The sequence below is a fragment of the Protopterus annectens genome, chromosome 1.part1 (assembly GCF_019279795.1).
Source record: "Protopterus annectens isolate FY-2018-M chromosome 1.part1, PAN1.0, whole genome shotgun sequence".
Lineage (NCBI taxonomy): Eukaryota > Metazoa > Chordata > Ceratodontiformes > Protopteridae > Protopterus > Protopterus annectens.
In genome coordinates, this window is record NC_056726.1 from 1,144,409,694 (window position 1) to 1,144,431,793 (window position 22,100).

Here is a 22,100-nt window from a genome sequence, read left to right on the forward strand (position 1 = left end):
ACAGACATTCCAGCTTCAATACTTTATTGCACACATTTCACTCTTTGGTTGTGCCTGTCAAATTCATTTCATTCTGTACTGACTGCAGTATACTTAATCAGGAATTATTACAACTTTATTGGTAGATTCATACCTCTTTCTCACACTCTCACTTGTTTTAATTTTACAATCCAGGATGGTACTTAATTCTAGGCTTTATTGACATGTTTTACTTGGTTACAACAATCCTTTCCAACAGTCTCACTTGTGTCATATTTCAGATTTTAAACAGGGATATAATTTCACACATGTGTTATACTCAGCTTGTGTAGTTGTAATTTACAGCCTGCTGCAGGTTCATGTACTATTACATTACAGGTGGAACATCTTTATTTCAGACTTGTTTCATTTTTATTTTTGGATTATAGGCTGCATCACACACTTATGTAATCACACAGTACTAGCAGAATCTCTCTTACAATGTTACTTGCACTTTTTATTAATAAGTGACTACACTGCACTCTTTTGCAAGCTGTCATACTTATATTTTTTAACAGTTACAGGGAGAGAATTACTAACCTACCTGGTGGCGAACAGCACAAGCTTATCGGCATAGGCTCGACGATTCATGGAACGGGCACCTGCAGCTGTAATATGAATGAAGTAATATTGGAATACACATCTCCATAATATCAGCTAGGTTAATTTCTTACATAAATAATTACATGTAACTTACTCAGTAGTGGGGCATTGGGCATTCGCTGGGCCTCCTGGATCCAATGGTTCAGTTGGTCCTGCTTCCGTCTCTTCAGGTCTGCATGGTGGTGACAGACCTGTTCACCAGTCCTTGATATTCCTGTGGCACTGGTGAGATCATGTGCCAACCGGTCCTACACCTCAGCCTTGTATGCTCCCCACAGGACCTGGCCCTGCATGAGTTGGGCCTCATGATCATGCACGAGGAGCCAAACCATATATTTGGACTCCTCAATGCCCCACCTCTGTGCTCAGAAGCAACTACCCTCTCCTACACCTGCCATCCTGACTGCAAATCGATTCCACAATCAGTTATGCTGTGTATTCCCGCCTATGGGGCTTATATATGCTGTTTTTCCCTCACTTATCTGTGATTGGCCATTTTGGAAATATATCAGCTTCACAAAACCTGCTTTGTCATGCTTTTCTTTCCATTCATTCCTATATATATGCTAATACTGCATTTCTCAGAGCAACTGTCATGGCTTAGTGGTTCAGTACTTTGACTATGGTGCATGGTATCCTGAGTTCAAGCCTGGCCATTGCTTTTTTTTTTTATGACTGTCTACACAAGCTAGGAGGTGTGTCTGTGTAAAGGCAGTTTTGATACAGCTTGCTCAATGTTGCCCACCGGTTAGCTTGTTGGCGCAGTGAAAATATAGTTTTATATATGTACATATATGTCAGAGAATTGTTTCATGCTTATTTCACTGGAAATAAAAATTGATGTTGTGGGTGCTCGAACCGTGACTGCCTCCTCTTCAGCCGATGTCTCTACTGCCACGCTATTACTTCTTGGCTTACTTTGCATATTTAGATCTTATATGCTTTTCCACTAACTGCTAACTGTGGCTAAGCGACGGGCATGCCCGCGCAAACGAGCGCAATTACGGGCAAACATCTTTAAAACTTATAAAAAAATATGTAACATGTTCATTTTTACATTTTATGTTTATAGTCTGTGGGGCCATGTGTTGTGTTGTGTTTGTTGACATTTACGCGGACTCTCTCATGAGGGTTTACTTTCAGGACTATTCCTCTTCTGGGGGCGTGTCCGTTTGCATGACTCGCCCTGCGGACACACCCCCTACTTTCTTACATGGACAGTGTTAGCCTTGGGTGTGAGTCAGCATGCCCTCATGAATATGCATGGCATGCTGACGTCACACCATTTAACTGCAGCCTCCGTGTAAGACTTGTAACTCTTAGATGGAGGCTTAGTGAATCCTGCCCTAAATGTTTGTTGCAAGCCAGGTTTAAATGATTGTCGTTCAGTAGCTCCTTTTTTGAAGCAAAGGGCACCAGAGGTTTAATTTTAAGTGTACTGTTAAAACACTTATCTGGCTGCAACAAACAGATCAACTATGTTTTATATTTTTATCTTGAATGTACTTATTATTGTGGTTTACAGCATGTTATTGTGTACATTACATATTCAGGGGAAGTATGCCTTGAAGTTTAGTCAGTGTAATTTCATTGAAGCAAGCAAAATCATGAATAGTTGCTTAAGTATAGTATATAAAGGAAGTTGCATCATAATTGAGTGACTCTGATTAAGCCAATTCATTTTTCTTGGCAAAAGCTCTTAGTTGGTTTTACTTTGACAGTGTTTAATGTTAAATAAACTAGTGTTTCACGCAAATACTGCCTTTGCAGCTTGCTTTTTTTATTTTTATTACTGTTTACATTTGTGACTGATATCTGTAGTCACATACACATATACCTGTGTTATGTCAGTCAAACCATTGGCAGGTCTGTGAGCAACGACATCGTAACATAATAGCCTGCTTATAACTGTTGGGCATCATCGAGATTATCACAGTGATGTCAAACCTTACTGTGCAATCAACGTACTAATGTATGGTGCAGCTATATAAATACAGTATCAAAACTGATGTCCCTTTTGACAACCATTTATGTGTGCCATTGTCCAGACCATAGCTCTCAACCTTCCTTCTCCAAAATGAGGAACACTAGCACGCATAATGTGGAACAAATGGGCAAAATGTGGAACACATACTAATGGTTTACTAACAACTTCAATTAGGAAGGTCACAGGATGGTTAAAATATGCTGTTTTTACTTATAAAGAAGATCTTTTAATGAATTAATACGATTGATTTCTATTTACAATGGATTTCACTTAAAAAAATTCCTAACACTGAATGTGTGACAAGAGTCTTTCAGTGTGGAACTTTGAGGAACTTCAAGGAACACTTTTTAAGACCACAAATGAGGTACGTTCCTCGTAATGAGGTACACTTGAGAGGTATGGTCCAGAAGTACTGCTGTAACAGGTTGAGACGTATGATTGAGCAGCAAGTCTGCAAATCCAGTGTGGCATACTTGCATTCAACAGAAATGTGTACCAGGTATTCCCTGAGCACATGCATGTTTGCATATGTTCAGCTGGAAGGCACAAAACTAATCACATGAATTTCAAGCAGTCAGGTAAATAGGTTCTGCATATTGCAGATGTGTGTAATATTAGTATCAGTGCATACAACAGACATATATGTGTACAGCTACTGGTGACTGCACTGCCCTGACACTGATGTGGGTTCTGGAGTAGGCATGATTATCAGGTATCAATCAGAGAGGTGTCCACCTGTATTATGACCCTCTGTCCATGCCTACCACTACCTGCTATATCAACACCTATATACAGTGGATATCACAAGTGTACACACCTCTGATGGAATGCCAAGAATGTGTGCTGCATGACAATCAAACCACAGAAGATCATTTCATAATGTTTCATATCTTGAATGTGACCCCTAACCTGTACAATTCCATTGAAATACAATAAAAGGATTTCTAGGAAGCTGAGCAACTATTGCCAAGTGAAGATGTGCCATGATGTTAGAATCTAGACCAAGATGGATGAATGCTGTAACCGTCTCAAGAGGTGCATACAGAAGTTTAAGGGTTGCACACTCAATCAACTGTCCTATTGTACTGAGTATTATTTTCATATGTTTTCACAGACCGGATTGTTATGTTTTCAATTAAATTGTACAGGCTATAGGACACACTACAGGTGGGAATTGTTATGAAATGAGGTATTGTGGTGTCATATTCCAATTGCACAAATACCAGGCAGTGTATCAGGGGTGTGTACCCTTTATATCCACTGTAGCTATGTGGCACAGCAGTACCGGATCTGTATATCCAGCTTCCACAAAGGTAGAGTAATCCCCTTTTGTGGACAGCAGCAATACATAAACCACATAATAGGTTGCTATATTGGCTGTACAGGGACACATAGGTGCAGGCAACAACTCTGAAGCAAGTCCGCCTATATCTGAGCAAGCATGTAAGTTCATAGGTGACTTCCTGTAAGGCTGGCTATAACTATAAATCAGACATATCCACACCACCAATGACAATTGCAATGGGGTCTCCACATATGTTGTAAGTCTCAGATGAAACAACACAATTCACTCTGTACTGGGGGTAAAAAACACCTCATGCACACATGCCATGAATATAGGCAACCTGCATCACACAGGTTAGACGGGAACATTCCCACCCTGTCCACCATGAAGATATGCACATCAACAACACTCCTCCCCTCAGCAATGGTGAGCATGTACATATTGCCTACTGATGGCAACAACAGCATATCTCCATGGGGGATAATAACATCAGTCTCTGCCTCCTACATGAACTCAGGCATGTGTTCAGAGCTCCATCACACATGACAGTCAAACACAGACCTGCCACCATACACACAACATCCACATGGAAGATGACCACTGTCAACCCTTTACACAGAAATTAATGGAGGATAGAGGATTATGCAATCAAGTGTCTAACATTGGGGGGAATAAGATAGCTCAGGGACAGGGGTGTAATGCAAGCTGCTATAGCCATGATAGCTTGGAGATTTCTGGTGTAGTCTGGATTATTTGCAAGTAATATCCAATGTTGATGTGCATTTTGACAACCGTATGCAGTCCTGTGACCTTTTCCTGTTTATGTCTTCCAGGTAACATGCAGAGTGCTTGCCTAGCAGCATTCTGTGTTGGGGAAACAGACATCATCACCCAATATGTGATTGGGCATTATACCATGTCATATGGACGGAGCGCAGAAGATGTGCAGTTGAGGATTGTCCTGGGTGGTGTAAGCCAGGGAACCTTGTTAGCTAGGCTTACTTAGGCCCTTGTGCTTCTAACTTAAGACCTAGCTATGAACCTATGAACCTATGTGGAAAAGTGTGGTCCACAGGGTAAATGATGCTGGCCTGTACAGCAGAAGTTATGTGCATGTGCAGCATCAGGCCACCGACCTCAAATGCCATTCCCATCAATGGGCTGCTGCTGTAGCGAGAGACTGGCTAGCCACAGTTGGGTGCAGAGCCATCCATCCCCCAATGACACCCACTGAGGAGATCCACACCACACTTGGGCCACATGCCAAACACACAAGCTATGAAGCTGAGGGAAGCATTGTGGAGGTGGGTTGCACACACACACACACACACACACACATACACATGCACACACGCACACACGCACACACACACACACACACACACACACACACACACACACACACACACACACACACACACACACACACACTGGACGAGGATTGTGCAGGTAAGGGCCTAGTGGGGATTAGTACACTAATGTATCAGACATACATGTATTTGTATTGTATCTACATGCATGTGACAGGTCTGATTGCAGTTGTGGATGAGGTTGTCTAATGCACAGAGGTGCACATCTATGGTGAGGACAGGACATTCTATATTATTGTGGTTAGTACTGTAGATGTGCAGACATGCTGCATCCATCCTCTGCCAAGGCCACATGTTTGTCTGCTGACACTAACTCCTTCTCACAACTACCTAGAACCCTCTGGTCTGCATATGGGATAGCAGCCTGAAACTAGTGAGGATTACATCATTCTGCTGTTGCCTGGCAATACCCCAGGCATGTGAAACGCATGCAATTTACCATGCACACAACCAGCAGTAATAGCTATATTGCTTTATGTAATAGCTATATTGCTTGTTGTGCATGTTCATTTGTGCTGGGGTTAACTGTATTGCCTCACAGTGGTCACCACTAGGACCTATCTGACATGAATTCAATGTTCCTGCAGCATACCTCACAACTTGTCAGTGCCAACATGTCTGGACAGAGGCCAGCAAATTGTGCTGGACAAATGGCCTAAGGTAAGGTTATGCATGACACATTACTGGTATACAGTGGATATAAATTGTATACACACCTCTCTTAAGATGCAATGTGTTTCTGTTACATACTAATTAGGACCATAATATGGCAGTCCACACATCTTCCAGCCTTTAATGTGACCCATAACAGGTACAGTTCACTTGTAAAGCCAAGCATCTGTACTCATGTATTGCACATACAAGGCAGGCCACCTGTGAAGGTGGTAGACATTCTATCAGCATGATGTTTCAGTCAGGTATGATACCTCATGCTGCCATATGTGTCATTACACTTACTGTGGCCAATTTGGCTATAATATCACATACATGTGCATTGTTAAGGCACACAGACCATGTCCATCCATATATAGGGTTCAAACATATGGATATTCCAGACACATTGTACAGAGGACTGTACAATGGTTTAACTTGCTGCATGTGAGATAGATGCTGTCACCACACTATATAAAGTAATGGCAGCGGGAGGTGGTCACCAGCCGTGTATGGTATACACATCAAAATGATATAGGCCACACATCCTCACCAACACACAAACAGTTGGCAGCATTAGGACTAGAACTCCTGCCTATTAAGGTATTTCTACTATAGTGCTACACAGTTATCAGACCTGCCATAGAGCTTATACATTTCCCCGTCTTCCAAAGGTACTTCTAAGGTGGATGACATCAACCGGTATACTAAATTAGAGTGAATGGAAGTATAAAGGGTAGTACACAGGTCAAAAATGGTATGAGCCAGATAGCACATGATTCACACACACACACACACACACACACACACACACACACACACACACACACACACACACACACACCTGCCACTACAGGGATTAGAACTCCTGTCTAACTTGATATTCCTACTATAGTGCTATACGGTTATGAGATGCACCACAGAGCTTATGCATAGCCACTTCTACCAAAGGTATTTGTGAGGTGGATAACATGAGCAGGTCTACTAAACTGGAGTGAAGGGAAGTACACAGGTCAAAAATGGTATGAGGCAGATAGTACATAATTCACACACCCATACATCTGCAAGTATTGAAATTGGAACTCCTGCCTACCTAGGTGTTCTTATTATGATGCTATGCAGTTATGAGATGTGCCACAGAGCTTATACATATCCAACTCTACCAAAGGTACTTCTGAGGTTGATGATATCAACAGGTCTACTAAATTTGAGTGAAGGGAAGTGTAGAGGGTACTACACAGGTCAAAAATGATATGTGCCAGATAGTACATGATTCAAACACACATGCATAAACACACACACAAACACGCACACCTGCCAATATTGTGATTAGAACTCCTGTCCCAAGGTACTTCTAAGGTGAGGAACATCACCACCCCTTGTAAATACTGGCATTGGGTGATGTAGTGGATGAGAGATTCCAAAAAATGTTTACCCTACACACATTTACATTTACCAGGCATGAGGTTCAAACCTCAAATGATTTTTTTGGACCATTATGTTTACACACTTATCATATGCACCACTGACCTTATATGGTTTAGGGATGCCAACAGGTACTTCTAAGTTGGATGATATCTGCAGGACTGCTAAAGTCAGGCACTGAAATGTGTACTGGGTGTAAATGGGGCCAAAGTCTTGGAGGTATGGAATTACATATGTACCCACACAAACACTTGTCAGAGACGAGATTCAAACCAGTACCTACATAGTTATTAATACTACAGTGTACTGCATTTATCACATGCACCACAGAGCTTATAGGATGGATGATATCCCAAGTTACTTCTAAGGTGAGAAACATCACCAGCCCCTGTAAATACTTGCATTGGGTGAGAGATTCCAAAAAAAAACTTTCCCTACACACTCATTTACATTTGCCAGGTTCAAAACCCTATCTAACTATCTTTTCAGACCATTATATTACGCACTTACCACATGCACCACTGACCTTACATGGTTTAAGGTTGCCAACAGGTACTTCTAAGGTGGATGATATCTGCAGGACTTCTAAAGTCAGACACTGAGATGTGTACTGGGTGTAAATGGGGCCAAAATCTTTGGGGTACATACATATACATCTACACACACAAACACTTACCAGAGATGAATTTGAATCAATGAGATTTACAGCCATATCTTTGTAGTTATTTCTACTACATTGTCCTGCATTTATCCCACATGCCATGGACTTTAGATGTTAGAGAACTGTGCAAAGGTATCTTTGAAGGTGAGTGACATCAGCAGCAGAGCTATAGGAAGGGTAAGGGAAGTGTTGTAAGTGTAAATGACTACAAAATCAGGTCACTGCAAGGATAAACACACTCTCTCAGACAAACACTCATATTTACACAGTTGCAAAGATGAGGATTGGAACACCTACCTAACTAGTATGTTACACCTACAGTATTATGCAGCTTTCAGAAATGCCATGGAGCTTAAATGTTGGAGAGCTGTCCAAAGGTATCTTTGAAGGTGAGTCACATCATCAGCAGTGCTAAAGGAGGAGTAAGGGAAGTGTTGCAAGTGTGAACGACAACAAAACTAGATCTCTACAAGGATATACACACTTTCTTACACAAATACTCACATTTACACAGTTTTCAAGATCAGGATTGGAACTCCTACCTAACTAGTTTCCTGCAATATAGTATTACACAGTAATCACAAGTATTTATATGGTGCAGAGTTGTCCAAATCTATCTTTGAAGGTGATTGACATCAGCAGCAATGCTAAAGAAAGGGTACAGAAGATTTTGTGAGTCTGAATGACCTCAACCACATTTTTCTAGAAACACACACACACACACACACACACACACACACACACACACACACACAGACACACACTAACACATACAGGAATGAGATTACAACTGCTACAGGAATGCCTATTTATACTGTAGTGTTACTCAGTTATCACAAGCACCACTGACACTATAGCCTGACGCTAACCAAAGGTATTTCTACTGTGAATGATATCAGCACATCATGTGATATAGGCCAATGGTATGTGTAGTGGGTGGGACAGGCCTCATAATGGGATTCTCTCTGTCGCTGTCTGTCTTTCTCTTCCCCACATCTCTGTGTGTGTATGTTTGACATATTATATTATGTTGGCCTTAGATATGTGTGTGTATTCCTATCCAAGGTGTGTGTGTGTGTGTGTGTGTGTGTGTGTGTGTGTGTGTGTGTGTGTGTGTGTGTGTGTGTGTGTGTGTGTGTGTGTGTATGTGTGAAGTATCAACGGTGTACAATTTGATGTGTGTGCACAGACAGCTGTGAATAACTGATATCTGTAGTCCACTGTATTGTGAGACATGGGATTCATTTCTCTAAGTATAGTAGCATGCCCAGTATAACCTTCTATATTGAGTGTGTGCATCCATTCCAGGGAGGGTTGGACTCCAGTTCAGGGCTTTGTGTGCTACACCTACACCTAGCAAACTGTTTCTGCAGGATATCTGTAGATAGGATGCCAATATGGAGACACAATGGGCTTAATATACAGGGGATACTGTATCTATTGCTGTCTGTGCTGCTTGTGTGACATGTTTGGTTGTAGCATAGATATTCTGACATATGTACTGTTTTACACTGTGATGTGTCATGTCATCAACTACTGACAGTTATCATTCTTTGCTCACAGTTATTTACCAGGAAATACAAGATGAATGAAGCTGAGACCAATATTCTGAGGCATATAGACTACACATTCTGGCACACACCTGCCATTGTGGAGGGGCAGCTACAGACAATAGACTGCTGGTTCTGTGTAAATGGTGTAGCACCTTGTTAGTATGTTGGCTGCGGTTCCCTTCCTTGTGCTTTTTTCATCTTCACGGAATGACCATATCCTGCTGGGGCCATAACTCTCAGCTGTACAGATACACCCAGGTCATCCAGAGGTAGAACTCATATCTGGTCAGTTTACTTTCACATTGTGGTTTACAAGTGGTTTTGTGGCTATTCATTCATGGGTTTGCAGTCAGGAGTAGTATGGGTGGACATTAGAGTTTCAGACCTCACACACTCCATGACATCCTTGCTTTTACACCCCCCTATTAATCTCTTCTCCACTAACATTATATAAGCTATACCACGGAGGTATCCCTATAGTTGGGCCTTTATCCCAGTAGTATTTATGGCCTGATCTACAAGCCTTGCAGTAGGACATGGGGAGGCATGCTACTGGCATTTGTCAACATGGCCTTGCATTTGTTTTCTGTTTACTGTTAGGTTGTTAGTTGGGACCCCCTGACATTCCATACATTGGCACTATGGGTGAGGCATGCGCCTTTGCCAGAGGACTGTAGGCCATTTGAGAGTGCTGCAGGCCATCTGTTACTGCATTTCTACATGGGATTGTGGGAGTGGGGTGCACACCTGCAGTCTTTAACATTTGATATGACTGTACTGGTATTTCAGTTACTCTGTTGGCTTCCATTTCATATTGTATTGCAACCTATGATGCAGACAGGAGGCATAAGTAGAGTACACATGTTAGATCTTAATGGCATATATTTGAGTTTCAGACTTCTTACCCTTCAGAACTGGAATGCAACTGCCAGACCAGTTGTAGTATGTCTGTGTAGGTCTGGCAGGGGGGCTGTTCACCATTGCCATCATTTGGGGGCCTTAGCCCAGCCTTTTTTCATGGTCATCTAAACCTGTCCTGCTGGGTCTGGCTGGTGGTGGATATGTGACCCTCATTGACATCCATGTGTGTGACATATTGACACCCACAGTTCTTTGGGCCATCACATGTACTGCAGTGGGGGTTGTCACCTTTTGTAGTGCTGCTTAGTATGTTGACACCAGTATGTTATGAATTTTCTGCTGTCCCATATAGCTGTCTGCTGCTATCCCATTCAGCCACCCAATTCCCTTGCATGCTTGCACCCGTATCATACATACAAGTATGAGAACATACTACTCCACTCAGTAATTGATAGGAAGGGTGACTTACCTTGTTGCTGGACCAGTATTGAGGACTGTGCTGGAGGGCTGACTATGTCGGATACACGTAGTACACTCCCTATACCTAGTAAGGCACAGGTAATGTCATGTTTGGCATCCCTTTTACTGTATGTGCGAGTCAGAGAGAGGTATCAGTCCCTGAGTCCCTACAGTGTCATGCCTGGGCATACTGTGCATGACTCCTTCTGCCTACAGGAGCAGGCTCAAGATGTTCCTCCTCTGAGTCCCTCTGTGCTTGTGCTGGCCTTGGCAGTGGTGGGTGGGCTGTGTGGCCCTGAACTGTGCTGTTCCTGCTGCAGCTATTTCCGCAGGATCATATTGTGTAGCATTGCACATGTTACAGACATTTGTGGACATGTAGCTGAAGACTACTGCAAGGCTCCACCAGATATGTCAGGACAACGGAACCGGGACTTGAGTATCCTAAACACATGCTCTACAATGATCTTGGTTTGTGCATATGCCTCATTATGGTGTTCTTGTTCAGGTGTGTGTGCATTTCTGATGGGTGTCATCAGCCAAGGCTCCAGTGCATAGCCAACATCCCTTACTAGATAGCCATATGGGATGTTCCCCCCTGGCAAACGCCTGATAGAGCTGTGAGCAATGCCAGATGTGAGAGTCATGATAGCTTCCAGGGCTGCCAGCACACACATTCATGATAATGCCCTGTGCATCACTCATGACCTGGCAGTTGATAGAGGGGAAGCCCTTACGGTTTATGTAGACCCTGCCTCACTCATCGGGTGGTAGTTGTGGTGGTAGATGTGGATGTGCATACAGTCTATAGCACCAACTACCTCAGGGTATTCTGCTATATGGTAGAAGAGACGCATACGTGTGGTCAGCGCCTCATGGGCAGTGGGGAAATATATGTGTTCATTGGCATGTTGTGTCATGGCGTCCAGGAACTGGTGGAGTATCCTGGATTTTGATGCCTGTGAGACCCCCATGATATCCCCACTTGGTCTTTGTAAGGTACCTGTGGCTAGTATACTTAAGCCTAGACATTCCTTGGTGTCCACTAGGATGAGTTCCCCTCTATTAGTTCTGTGTGTAAGGCATGGCCAACACAGCTCAATGATTTGCTGTAGAATGTCCCTGTCCACTGTATAGCGCTCTACTATCTCCTGCTCATGTAGGCCCTGGTAGGTTACCCTGGGTCAGTACATTATTCTCTTCCTCCTCCTCACTGTGGGTTGGTTGTCAGTATTCTCTTCCTCACCACCCTCATTCTCTAGCACATATTGATGGAGTAAAGCAGCCACAGCCTCAAACATATTTATTTTTGCCAGTTAAAAATCCCCATCTGTGTACACCAGTGGTGTAGAGTTTGTGGGAAAAAGCAGTCTGTAGGGTGTTTGTATTATTTACATTAGAATGCTGGGATGCTGCATGTCTAATTGGCTGATTCTGATACATTCCACCTGCCAGCTATGCTAGTTCTCCTTGATTGCCTTCCTAGTGCTGTTTCTCCTTCCCACTTCCTCCCTATTTAAGCCCTGAGATGCCCCAGGCATATGCTGTGCTCAAATGTAAACAATTCTGCTATTTTTATAGGTGAACTGAGTGCCATGCACACCACTTATCTAATGTAAGCAATTTTAAGAAGAACTGGCCCTCCCTAGAAGCGAAGACATGTTCTGTATTTCATGGAATAAGACAATACAGCCTCAGACACACCCCCTTCCTTAGCTGTGCTTAGCTAAGGCCAAACATGGGCCACAGATCTCCAATGAGCTTTCAGCAAGCATGACACACCTCCTTATAAAGTCATTCATCTCTTATACTTGCACTGTTGTATTGCTGCACCTACACGGTTAGGTACAAGCTGACACTTTGGGGAAATCTGTGATTCAGTATAACTCCCCTCATTTGCATACCCCAGTGTGTAAGTCCTTAGTTACTGCACTTAGATGGACCCTTTCCCCTTGACAACCAGTGCTCCCTGGTATTGTTTACATCCTGCATGCCATTGACTACAATGGCAAAATGAGGAAGTATCTTAAACTTGACTTTTCTTTTTTTTTTTTTTCAGCACAATCCCATTTGGTCGCCACTGCCCCAAGCTTAAACAGCTGTGATCGGCCAAAAAAAGTTTAAAAATAAACATTTATTAATGCCAGTGGCCTTACATTTGGCCGTTGGCATGTGTGTTTGACTGCAATTGCTCAGATGCAGAAATGTATTCAGTTACTAACTGAATACATTTCTGCTCTGACACTATTCTGACACAGAGTCCAGCCAGCTTCATGGATCACAAAATTACTTAATTTGCATGTTTTTTTTACCAGCAAATGAGGTGATTTGCATACCGCATGGCTTTCTGTGCAGGAACACTGTAGAGCCGATCGTGCATGTGAAAATGGCACTTTCCTGGATTGCTCAGTGGCCATTTTCCATGTAGGAGCTCCTACATTGTTCCTACATGGAAAATATCCATTTGTGAATCTAGGGGCAGTGTTTCTGGAAGATTGACCTAGAACATTTTCTCTGTGTGAGGATGTACATTCACCACCACAGTTTGATATAAAATGTGATGCAGAAAAGTTAAGGAAAGATATGAACATGGTGTAATTACTAGTTTTTAGAGAAGTGTATTACTTAGATGTGTTACAAACTGAAAATGTAGTCATTGACCAAAGTATTTGCGTTAATGTTGCCCTTTTGTTTGACCATCACATGGCACTTTTTGTCAGGAAATACTTTTATTTATCTTGTCTGAATGCCAGTGAAATGTTATCAAGGTTTAAATGGAATAACCACTACATTATGCTTAGCATTTATCAGATCACTTGTCAAAGACGATGCCGCCTTTGGGATGTATGTTTCTAAACATATCAAACAAAATTAGAAAGATACAAAAGTCTCTAACCAGGAAGATCACAGGCAAAAAGTCCTTGAGGGTCTGTCCCTTTATTCAGTGCTTTAGATTTTTGATGTGAGATCTCCGTCTCACTTATCATGCCATTAGAGACCCGACTGTCTTGGACCTCCTGTTTCTTCACAAGTCCAATATCTCCATGAATACTTAAACCAGAGACCTAAATCTTTACCAAAAAATAAAATAAGGTGCAGAGACAGGTTTATAACTCAGCAATTCCCAAACCTCTACAATATACTTCCTCTGTATGTTAAGCAGTGTGACTCACTATCTTCATTTAAACATAAACTGGAGGACTGGATGGATATCCACATATTTACTCTGGGGCTGAATGGTGTGGACCTCCAGAAGAAAGGAGGTGCAACCCAAGGGACGGTACTAGCAAGGCATGAATGGCCATAAGACTTAATAGCCTTGGAGAATGTTTGACTCTAAGAATCAATAGGCACAAAATGCAAACAGAAATTAAGATTAATGGTGTAATATTCAACTTAATTTTACAGGCCTGTTTTGTACTGAACGTAAAACAAATTATAGATATGAAATCTGCAAACTTACATTTTTCTAGCTGGTGTGACAAGGTTGAATTCATATCCAAAAGTGATCCTTTCATCTTTTCCAGAGCATCCTGTGACTCCATTAGTTCATTCTGTGCTTGATTGTCTAAGAGAAAAACAAAACGTATTTAATATAGTGTCTTCTGGTTTCCCTGATTTAAAGCACAGATAACATTAGTCAGTCTGACAGATAAATTAAGCGAGTTGGATATTACGTCCATTTGTGAGAACATTGCACTTGACATTAAATACATATTACAGTCCAATGTCCTAGTGAACTAAACCATTCTACCAAAAAGTATGTAAATAAGCAAATATTCATTAAACTAGAAAGATTCATAAACAGTGACATAAAATATAATCTAAAATTAATCCAAACAATGTGAATATAAAGTAAGATGTTGTAAAAAAAGATAAATGAGAAGTTAAATTCTGAATTAAAAGCAATGGACATTTTATAGAATAAGGAATCCACCAGCACAGTAACACGATTCTTTGAAAATGCTAAGCTTATAAACAATAAAACTAATCAGTGCTGCTCCACTAACAAGGTGCTATAATCTCAGTGTAGTTCTTGTAAGTAATGAAGAATGTCCCAGAGTGTAGGGACTACAAACACTGCCATTCTGCCTTGGCTGAGGGTAGCATGATATATATCATAAATGCCATATATTTCAGTTTCTATTTGTGTGTTTAGGTACAGTGAGCCAATCCAGAATTTAAATTTAAAAGGCTGGCATATTTAAATGTCTGTTCCTCTCTATCTCTCGGTATACATCTCTCTCTCGCTCTTTGTCTATCTCTGGTTTCATTTGTTTAAGTCTGTCATTTCATGATTTCTGAGATTTGTGTATATTGAACATAAACATGGCCCATCTACCATCTAGAGTTAGGAAGGAGGTGGAACAATTATAAGAGGGGGCTGAGGGATTCTGGAAGTTGAGGTACTGTTTCAAAAATTGTGGCTACATCCATGATGCTTATAATGTGATTTCTCAGTATAAAACATGAAAATATATACAGTCAGATTAATTTTCCCAGTAGAAAACATGAAATATGTACACTCAAATTAATGTTACTAATATCACATTAATAATAATCCATTTTACAGAATATTTGATACAATAAACCTTTATATAAATAACAATGAATACAGGTATTAAACGGCAAACAAAACTAAATTGGCTATTGTCCACAACTGGACATCAGAGTATCAGACAAGGAACTCGGAGATGGTGAAATAAAGATGGATAGATGTTCATTAGTTAAAAACACAAATAAAGAGGCAACCTTTCTTAACACTTTGTTGCACTACCATAGTAATAAAAGCTGTCATAACAAGGTATATATGAGAGTACAGACACTGTATTGTCCATAAAAATTATGTAAAATGTATCACAAACCCACAAAACATAGGTCTAACTCATAGATCAAGTTGTATAACATATCCCAAAGAATCAGTGATAACCAGTTCATTAGAAGTTGTTATTGTGAAACAAAAGTACAGTACAGACTTCACCAAATAGCATTGTCCCAGACAAAGAAAAAATGACTATCCCATAGCTCATTGAATAAATCAATGTCAGTGTCCAGGCACATAGCCATGCATAGCCTCTGGCTGTAACAGTGAAAATCAGTCACCACATATTTTGTCAACAACCTCCAGTGTCTAAAGGTGATTTTATATGTTGTCAGCTGTAGGTGTACCAACCACTTGCACTGTGAAAGTGATAGATCATAGTCCCTTATGGGTATGCCAAGAATCCAAAACCCATGTAGTGCAAAGGCAATACTGGTTTTCACACGGCTCAGCATGCTGTGCCATAAACATTAATATGCATCCATTTTGCATGCTCACAAGTCCAGAGTAGATGCAAATAATGGGCAGTCTACTGCCCACACCTCCATTACCTAGCATCTCCCAGCCCCAGCATTGTAATAAGTGGGGAGTTGTATGCCACAAGTGTATTTCCTTAAAGTGAGGGGGTAAAAAGGCAAGGTGCCATTTCCTGTCAATTGTGAGAGTAAGTTGTATGTATTAGCTTCTGTCTGTGTCTACATTTACTTCATTTATTGTTGTCTGTCTCCTTCAAAAGCTTTGTGGTCATAGTTATCAATCAGTGCCTAAATTCTCAAAAGAAGCTTATTGTGGACATCACTGGTGTGAGGTTTCCACCTCAGTTCCATAGTTTAGTAATTCCTCACCCTGTCAACCTGTTTACTTAAGCTAGAGATCTGGAGGCATTGCTACCATGGAATATCTGCACTTTTATATTTAACCTTAATCTCAGCATAGAGGCACCTATATATATATATATATATATATATATATATATATATATATATATATAAAATTATTGGGGGGTGTAGGGGGCATAAGTAGTGCCTACTGTTCGCTGAATCCTCCTGTTGTGAAGGGCTGCTGCCCCCATCCCCACTAATTATATTTACCACCTCCAAGGTTGCACTAAATTGGAGAAGTGCAGGTATTCTTATAGTTAAATTACCAGTGAGTGAGTAAGTAGTATGTTTTGCTTTCGTTATGTCAGCCAACTATGGCCATTCGATGATTTTATTTTCAGAGACACGCCTGCTCAGTAAAATAACATTCAATGATTAACATTTGAGGAATAGCCATTCGATGCAAGTTCCATTTGATGGCTGAAAATAGACCCCAAATAATCAAAGTCAGTGGCTTATTATGTCACAGGATGTGTTCTACTTTGTATCCAGCAAACGTTTTTCATCTTTTAGCAGTTTAATTTGTTATCTGTTGTTCTGTCAAGCTCATCTCTAGTGAGGGACCATTGCATCAGACTTGCAGATATTTCCATACATACACACTCTTAGATGTTATAATAAGCAAGTAGATGAATATGCAGGTGTAGGGTGTTGTTGTGAGGTATTTGTACCCAACTTTTTTTTTTTTTTTTTTGCTCTTGGACTTTTGAGAAATTTTATTTCTCTGGAAGCAGGCTTAATTAAAAGTTCTGTAACTGTGTCATTACCATGTAATTTTCAAAATTATATATTATAAATTTCTGTAAAAAAGTTTGCTATGATGCGATAATTGTCTATATATTTTATATGGTGTAAATTCTTTCTTTTCTAGAATTGTATAACTACCTATCTTTTGTCATCTGATGTTATTTTACTCATTGTGGAGCTTTTCTCCCCGGGCCTCCACTGAAAATGTGTTTTTGACTCAGTGGACTTTCCCGGTCAACAAATGTCAATAAATAATAAATAAATAAATAAACAAACAGAAGCTTTATTGAAAAATAAATGGATAAAAGACGAATCTCCCATTTCATCTTCTTTTTTCATACAGCTAAGCTTTAAGGGCAGTTCGTTTCAACCAAATCCATCCTCATTTCCATCTGACCAGCAACAGTGTATCAATAAGACTGTGACAAGTTATATTGTGCTCTGTGTTTGAGAAAAATGAAATCCTTTTTTCTTTTCCACATCTATGTCCAAGGAAGTCATTGTTCCACTGTATTTGGCATTCATCAGACTTATCACTGAGCACAATGCCCCCTTTGTTATGTACCTAATGAGGCATATCCAACAATTGGAACGCCCACAGAGGTTCCTTGCTAAAAGAATACAGGGCGTAAGTAACATGTCCTGTGCAGACCACCTCAAGGCCCTATCCCTGTATCGTCTCTCCTACAGGCTTTTGAGGGCAGACCTATGCCTGGCATACAGGGCATTATCAGTCCACACTCTGATGGACCTCCTGCATATCCACAAAACGAACAGTACCAGAATTACCCATTCTAAAGACTTAAACCTTGCCTGTGATATAAATAAGACCTGCTGGAGAGATAGGTATATATCTCAGAGACTACCCCATCTATGGAAGAGGCTCCCCATCCATGTGAAGCAGAGTTTCCTCCCTAACCCAATTCAAGTTCAACTTGGACAACTGAATGGGAAACTGGAAATTCATCCCTGTTTGGCACCTATGTCTCTAATGGACACAGGTAACCTGTAAATGCTTAATCTCCCTGGCCCATGCTTACACTTATCAAGGGTATCAGAACTTTTCAGAGATTTGGGATGCATGGCTAGGCTTAAAAAGGCCTAGTAAACACCTATGAACCTATGAACCTATAAAGGTTAAACATAATTATAATGAATGCAAACACCGGTCAATGATTACAGAATGAAACTGTATGCTTTGTTGTTTTTGACATGGAAAATGTCTTATGACTGTGCTTAAATGCCATGTTTGAAAGTACAGGGCACTAGATGGCCTGTCTAAGAGGAGGGCCTGGGCCTCCAATGAAAGGCCTGTATCTATTAAAGGTTGTGAATGCCTGTTTGTCTCTAGTTTCTTTAACATCCATTGAAAAGAAGGAAGGCCTCTTTTGTTTCATTACATATTATCAGACAGACATCTATACAGGTTGTGAGTCATAAATATAAAGTACAAGGAGGTTTACATTTTTATTTTAACAAGTTATTTTTAAATATATTTTATAGCAGTATTTTTAAATAATCGCCTTATATATAGCCGCGGTGTTGCAGCAATAGAGTTGTCGCCTCACAGCAAGAGGTTCTCCCGTTCGATTCTCAGCTGGAGCGCCTTCTGTATCTAGTCTGCATGTCCTCCCCATGGTCAAGTGGGATTCAAAAGACATGCGTAAATGGGTGTGCCTTCATTGAAGGTTAGGTGTCGGGCTGGCACCTCGGCACCATAAAAAAAAAATCAACTGCCAAACATTAGCAGACCGGTGTTCCACTGTGGTTACCCCTAACCAGGAAAAGCCGAAAGAAAAACAACAACAATTTTTAAATAATTGCCTTACTTTCTGCAAGGTGTCACAGGACATTTGTTACTAGTTTGCATGCCATGTATCATTATTTATTTTTCACTTTCAGAACCTACTTACCTTTGGATTGAAGACTTTTTGACTAACTATCCTCAGGTGGTTAGACTAGGCCAATAACTCTCCTGCATTCTCAGGCTAAACACTGGTGTCCCAGAAGGCTGTGTGCTGAGCCCCTTTTTGAAAATGCTTTACACACATGACCGTGTCCCCTCTCATACTACCAATACCATCATTAAGTTTGCAGATGACACCACAGTGGTTGGACGTATTTCAGGAGGAGATGAGACAGCATATATAGATGAAGTTCAAAGACTGTCTGCATGGTGTACTGAGAACAACATTTCCCTGAACTCTGCCAAAACAAAAGAAAACTCTCAATAGATTTCAAGAGGCACAACACAGATCACAACCTAATATACATCAATGAAGACTGTGTGGAAAGGGTTCCTACCTACAAGTTTCGAGGTGTACATGTGGCAAAGGAACTCCACAGCAGAGACTCCATTTCCTGAGAATCCTCACAAAAAAGCATTCTGCAAGAGAAGCTACTGGTGTCTTTACCACTATTTTATTGAAATTCACTGACATACTGTATTTTCACATGGTATACCAGCAACTTGGAAGCAGACAGGAAAGCCCTTCAAAGAATCATTAACTCTGCCCAAAAAATCATTGGCTGCTCAATGCCCTCTTTGGAGGAACTCTTTTGCTCTCACTGTCTCAACAGGGCAATCAAAATCTTGAAAGACCCTTTTCACCCTGTACATCACCTGTTTCAGCTGCTGCTGCCTTCTGGCAGATGGTTCAGGTCCATTCCATCTCAGACAAACAGACAATAACAGTTTCTGTCCCAGGACCACGTGTAAACTGAACAATGCTAAATACTCACACAGAGTACAGATAGTAGCCATTTGTACTCTAAGGTATATGTTGACATTCCTGTGTACCTTACTTTATTCTTTTCATGTGCAATATATCCAAGTGCAACAACTTATTTACTGCATTGCATTACATTATATTGTATTGTTTGGTATTGTATTGTATTCTCTTATTCATTTATGTTCATTATATCTGAATGTACCTTAGGTGAATTGCTACAAATTTCGCTGCACTTCTGCAATGACAGTAAAGGAATCTTATCTTATTGTATCTTATAATGAAGTAAGTTTGGGATAAAACTTTGTTCTATTCTTTCATAGTGTGCCCTAAGTGTAACCCAGAGCATGATGCCTAGCACAGTCCAGGGCAGTAAGCATTCGATTACATGTTCAACAACCTGTGACATGTGTTTATATGGGCATTTATATTGTACCAGCTAGTAGGAAGAGCACAGCCGCATCAGACGTTAGCACAATTTAATGTCCACAAACTCAAGAGTTAGGATAAGGATTTTTATATAAATGTTGAGAGGCTGTTCAATTCTGTACTGCTTTTGTAAATACAGTTGTTATGTCTTTCTTGCAATTCTTTCATTTTACAGTTAAAACCTCACTCTAGAACTTTGAATCAAAATTTAGACATTTCACTTTAATTTTGTTAAATTGACAGATCTCACTGTTTATATATCTTGTTCTGGTAAACCAGAAATTGTATTAGATAACTTCATACAATGGAAAGACCACAGCCATGGTCATGGAAATGAAGATTAACATAGCTAAGGTAGGACAAGGGGGGCAGCTGCTCCAGGCTCAAAGTACTAGGGTCACAATCAGTAGATACGGATTAGTCTTCGCTGCATTGCGCTACTGACATTTAAAAAGGACAGAAGTGCTTAGTGCTCAATCTATGGCATAAACTGTAGCAGCAAGCGGCTTGATACAGTTTAAGAAAGAAAGAATATGTGTGTGTGTGTGTGTGTGTGTGTGTGTGTGTGTGTGTGTGTGTGTGTGTGTGTGTGTGTGTGTGTGCAATATATATATATATATATATATATATATATATATATATATATATATATATAGATAAAGATTTTTTTTTTTTGGTTAGAACTGAAGTATTTGTTCTGTCTGGTGTAAGTTACTATGACTGCTTATAAAGTAGAAAGCAGTTTGTTACTCTTCAGAAAGGGTTTTAGCTTTCTGTGTAGCATTAATTATATCAGCTACTTGCTACAAATGTAGTAAGGAGTTTGCTACAGTTTAAAAGTAAAGAAAAGAACCTTTTTTGTTTATTTATTTTTGCTCCTATGGAGTGTTGAGTGCAATGAAAGAATCTGGCTTACTCTTAAATTAGAAGTGTCAGATCCAAATTGGGTAACATTTATTTTTGTTCCTCGACTAAGTGAGGAAAAGAAGTGGGCACTAGATCAGAAGGTAGCAGTGCTTGCATTTTTACCCAGTAAATGAAATATGACTTCCACATTTTAATTACAATGAGCTAAAATTACTAGGACAGTAAATCATAGCTCTGGCTGTATTTTTCATTGATATAAATTTTGTAATGCAATTATACTTTGGCTTTAACACCTTTCTCAAGGCACCAAAGACCCTAAGTAAGATTGATGTTTGGACACAAAGCTCTGGAAAAAGGGTCAGGAAAAAGTAATTAATCAAATAGGTTTTGAGTGAAAAAAGCAAGAAAAACTCACATCACAGACTAAGAGAAAAGGAAGAAACTAATGGCAGAGTTTAAACAGCTCTACATAAAAAAAACACTTTGTAAACAGTTACAAAATATGATGACAGTCGCTGATGATGTAGGCATAATAAGGAAAACACTAGGCAATCAACTAGGCAAAGTGATTTAGCAAGAAGATATAATCCAAGACTTGGAAAATGACAGTGCACCTCTGAGATCACTCATATCAGTGATGCAGGAACTCAACAGAAGGCTGCCAGAAATAGAAAAAAGCAACAGTGACAAAAGGAAAATCTGGATGACATAGTAAACAGATCCAGAAGAAACTATATAAGGATAATAGGATT

The 22,100-nt window shown here is 40.3% G+C and overlaps 1 protein-coding gene across 1 annotated transcript in view; it reads right to left on the bottom strand.

Annotated features, from left to right (window-relative positions):
• Nucleotides 1–22,100, bottom strand: part of LOC122815756 (asialoglycoprotein receptor 1-like) — a 348,015-nt gene that overhangs the window by 275,225 nt on the left and 50,690 nt on the right. The window contains exon 2 of the mRNA XM_044088521.1: nt 14,337–14,441. Within this exon, the coding sequence (XP_043944456.1) occupies nt 14,337–14,441 (105 nt within the window). The remainder of the gene's footprint in view (nt 1–14,336; nt 14,442–22,100) is intronic.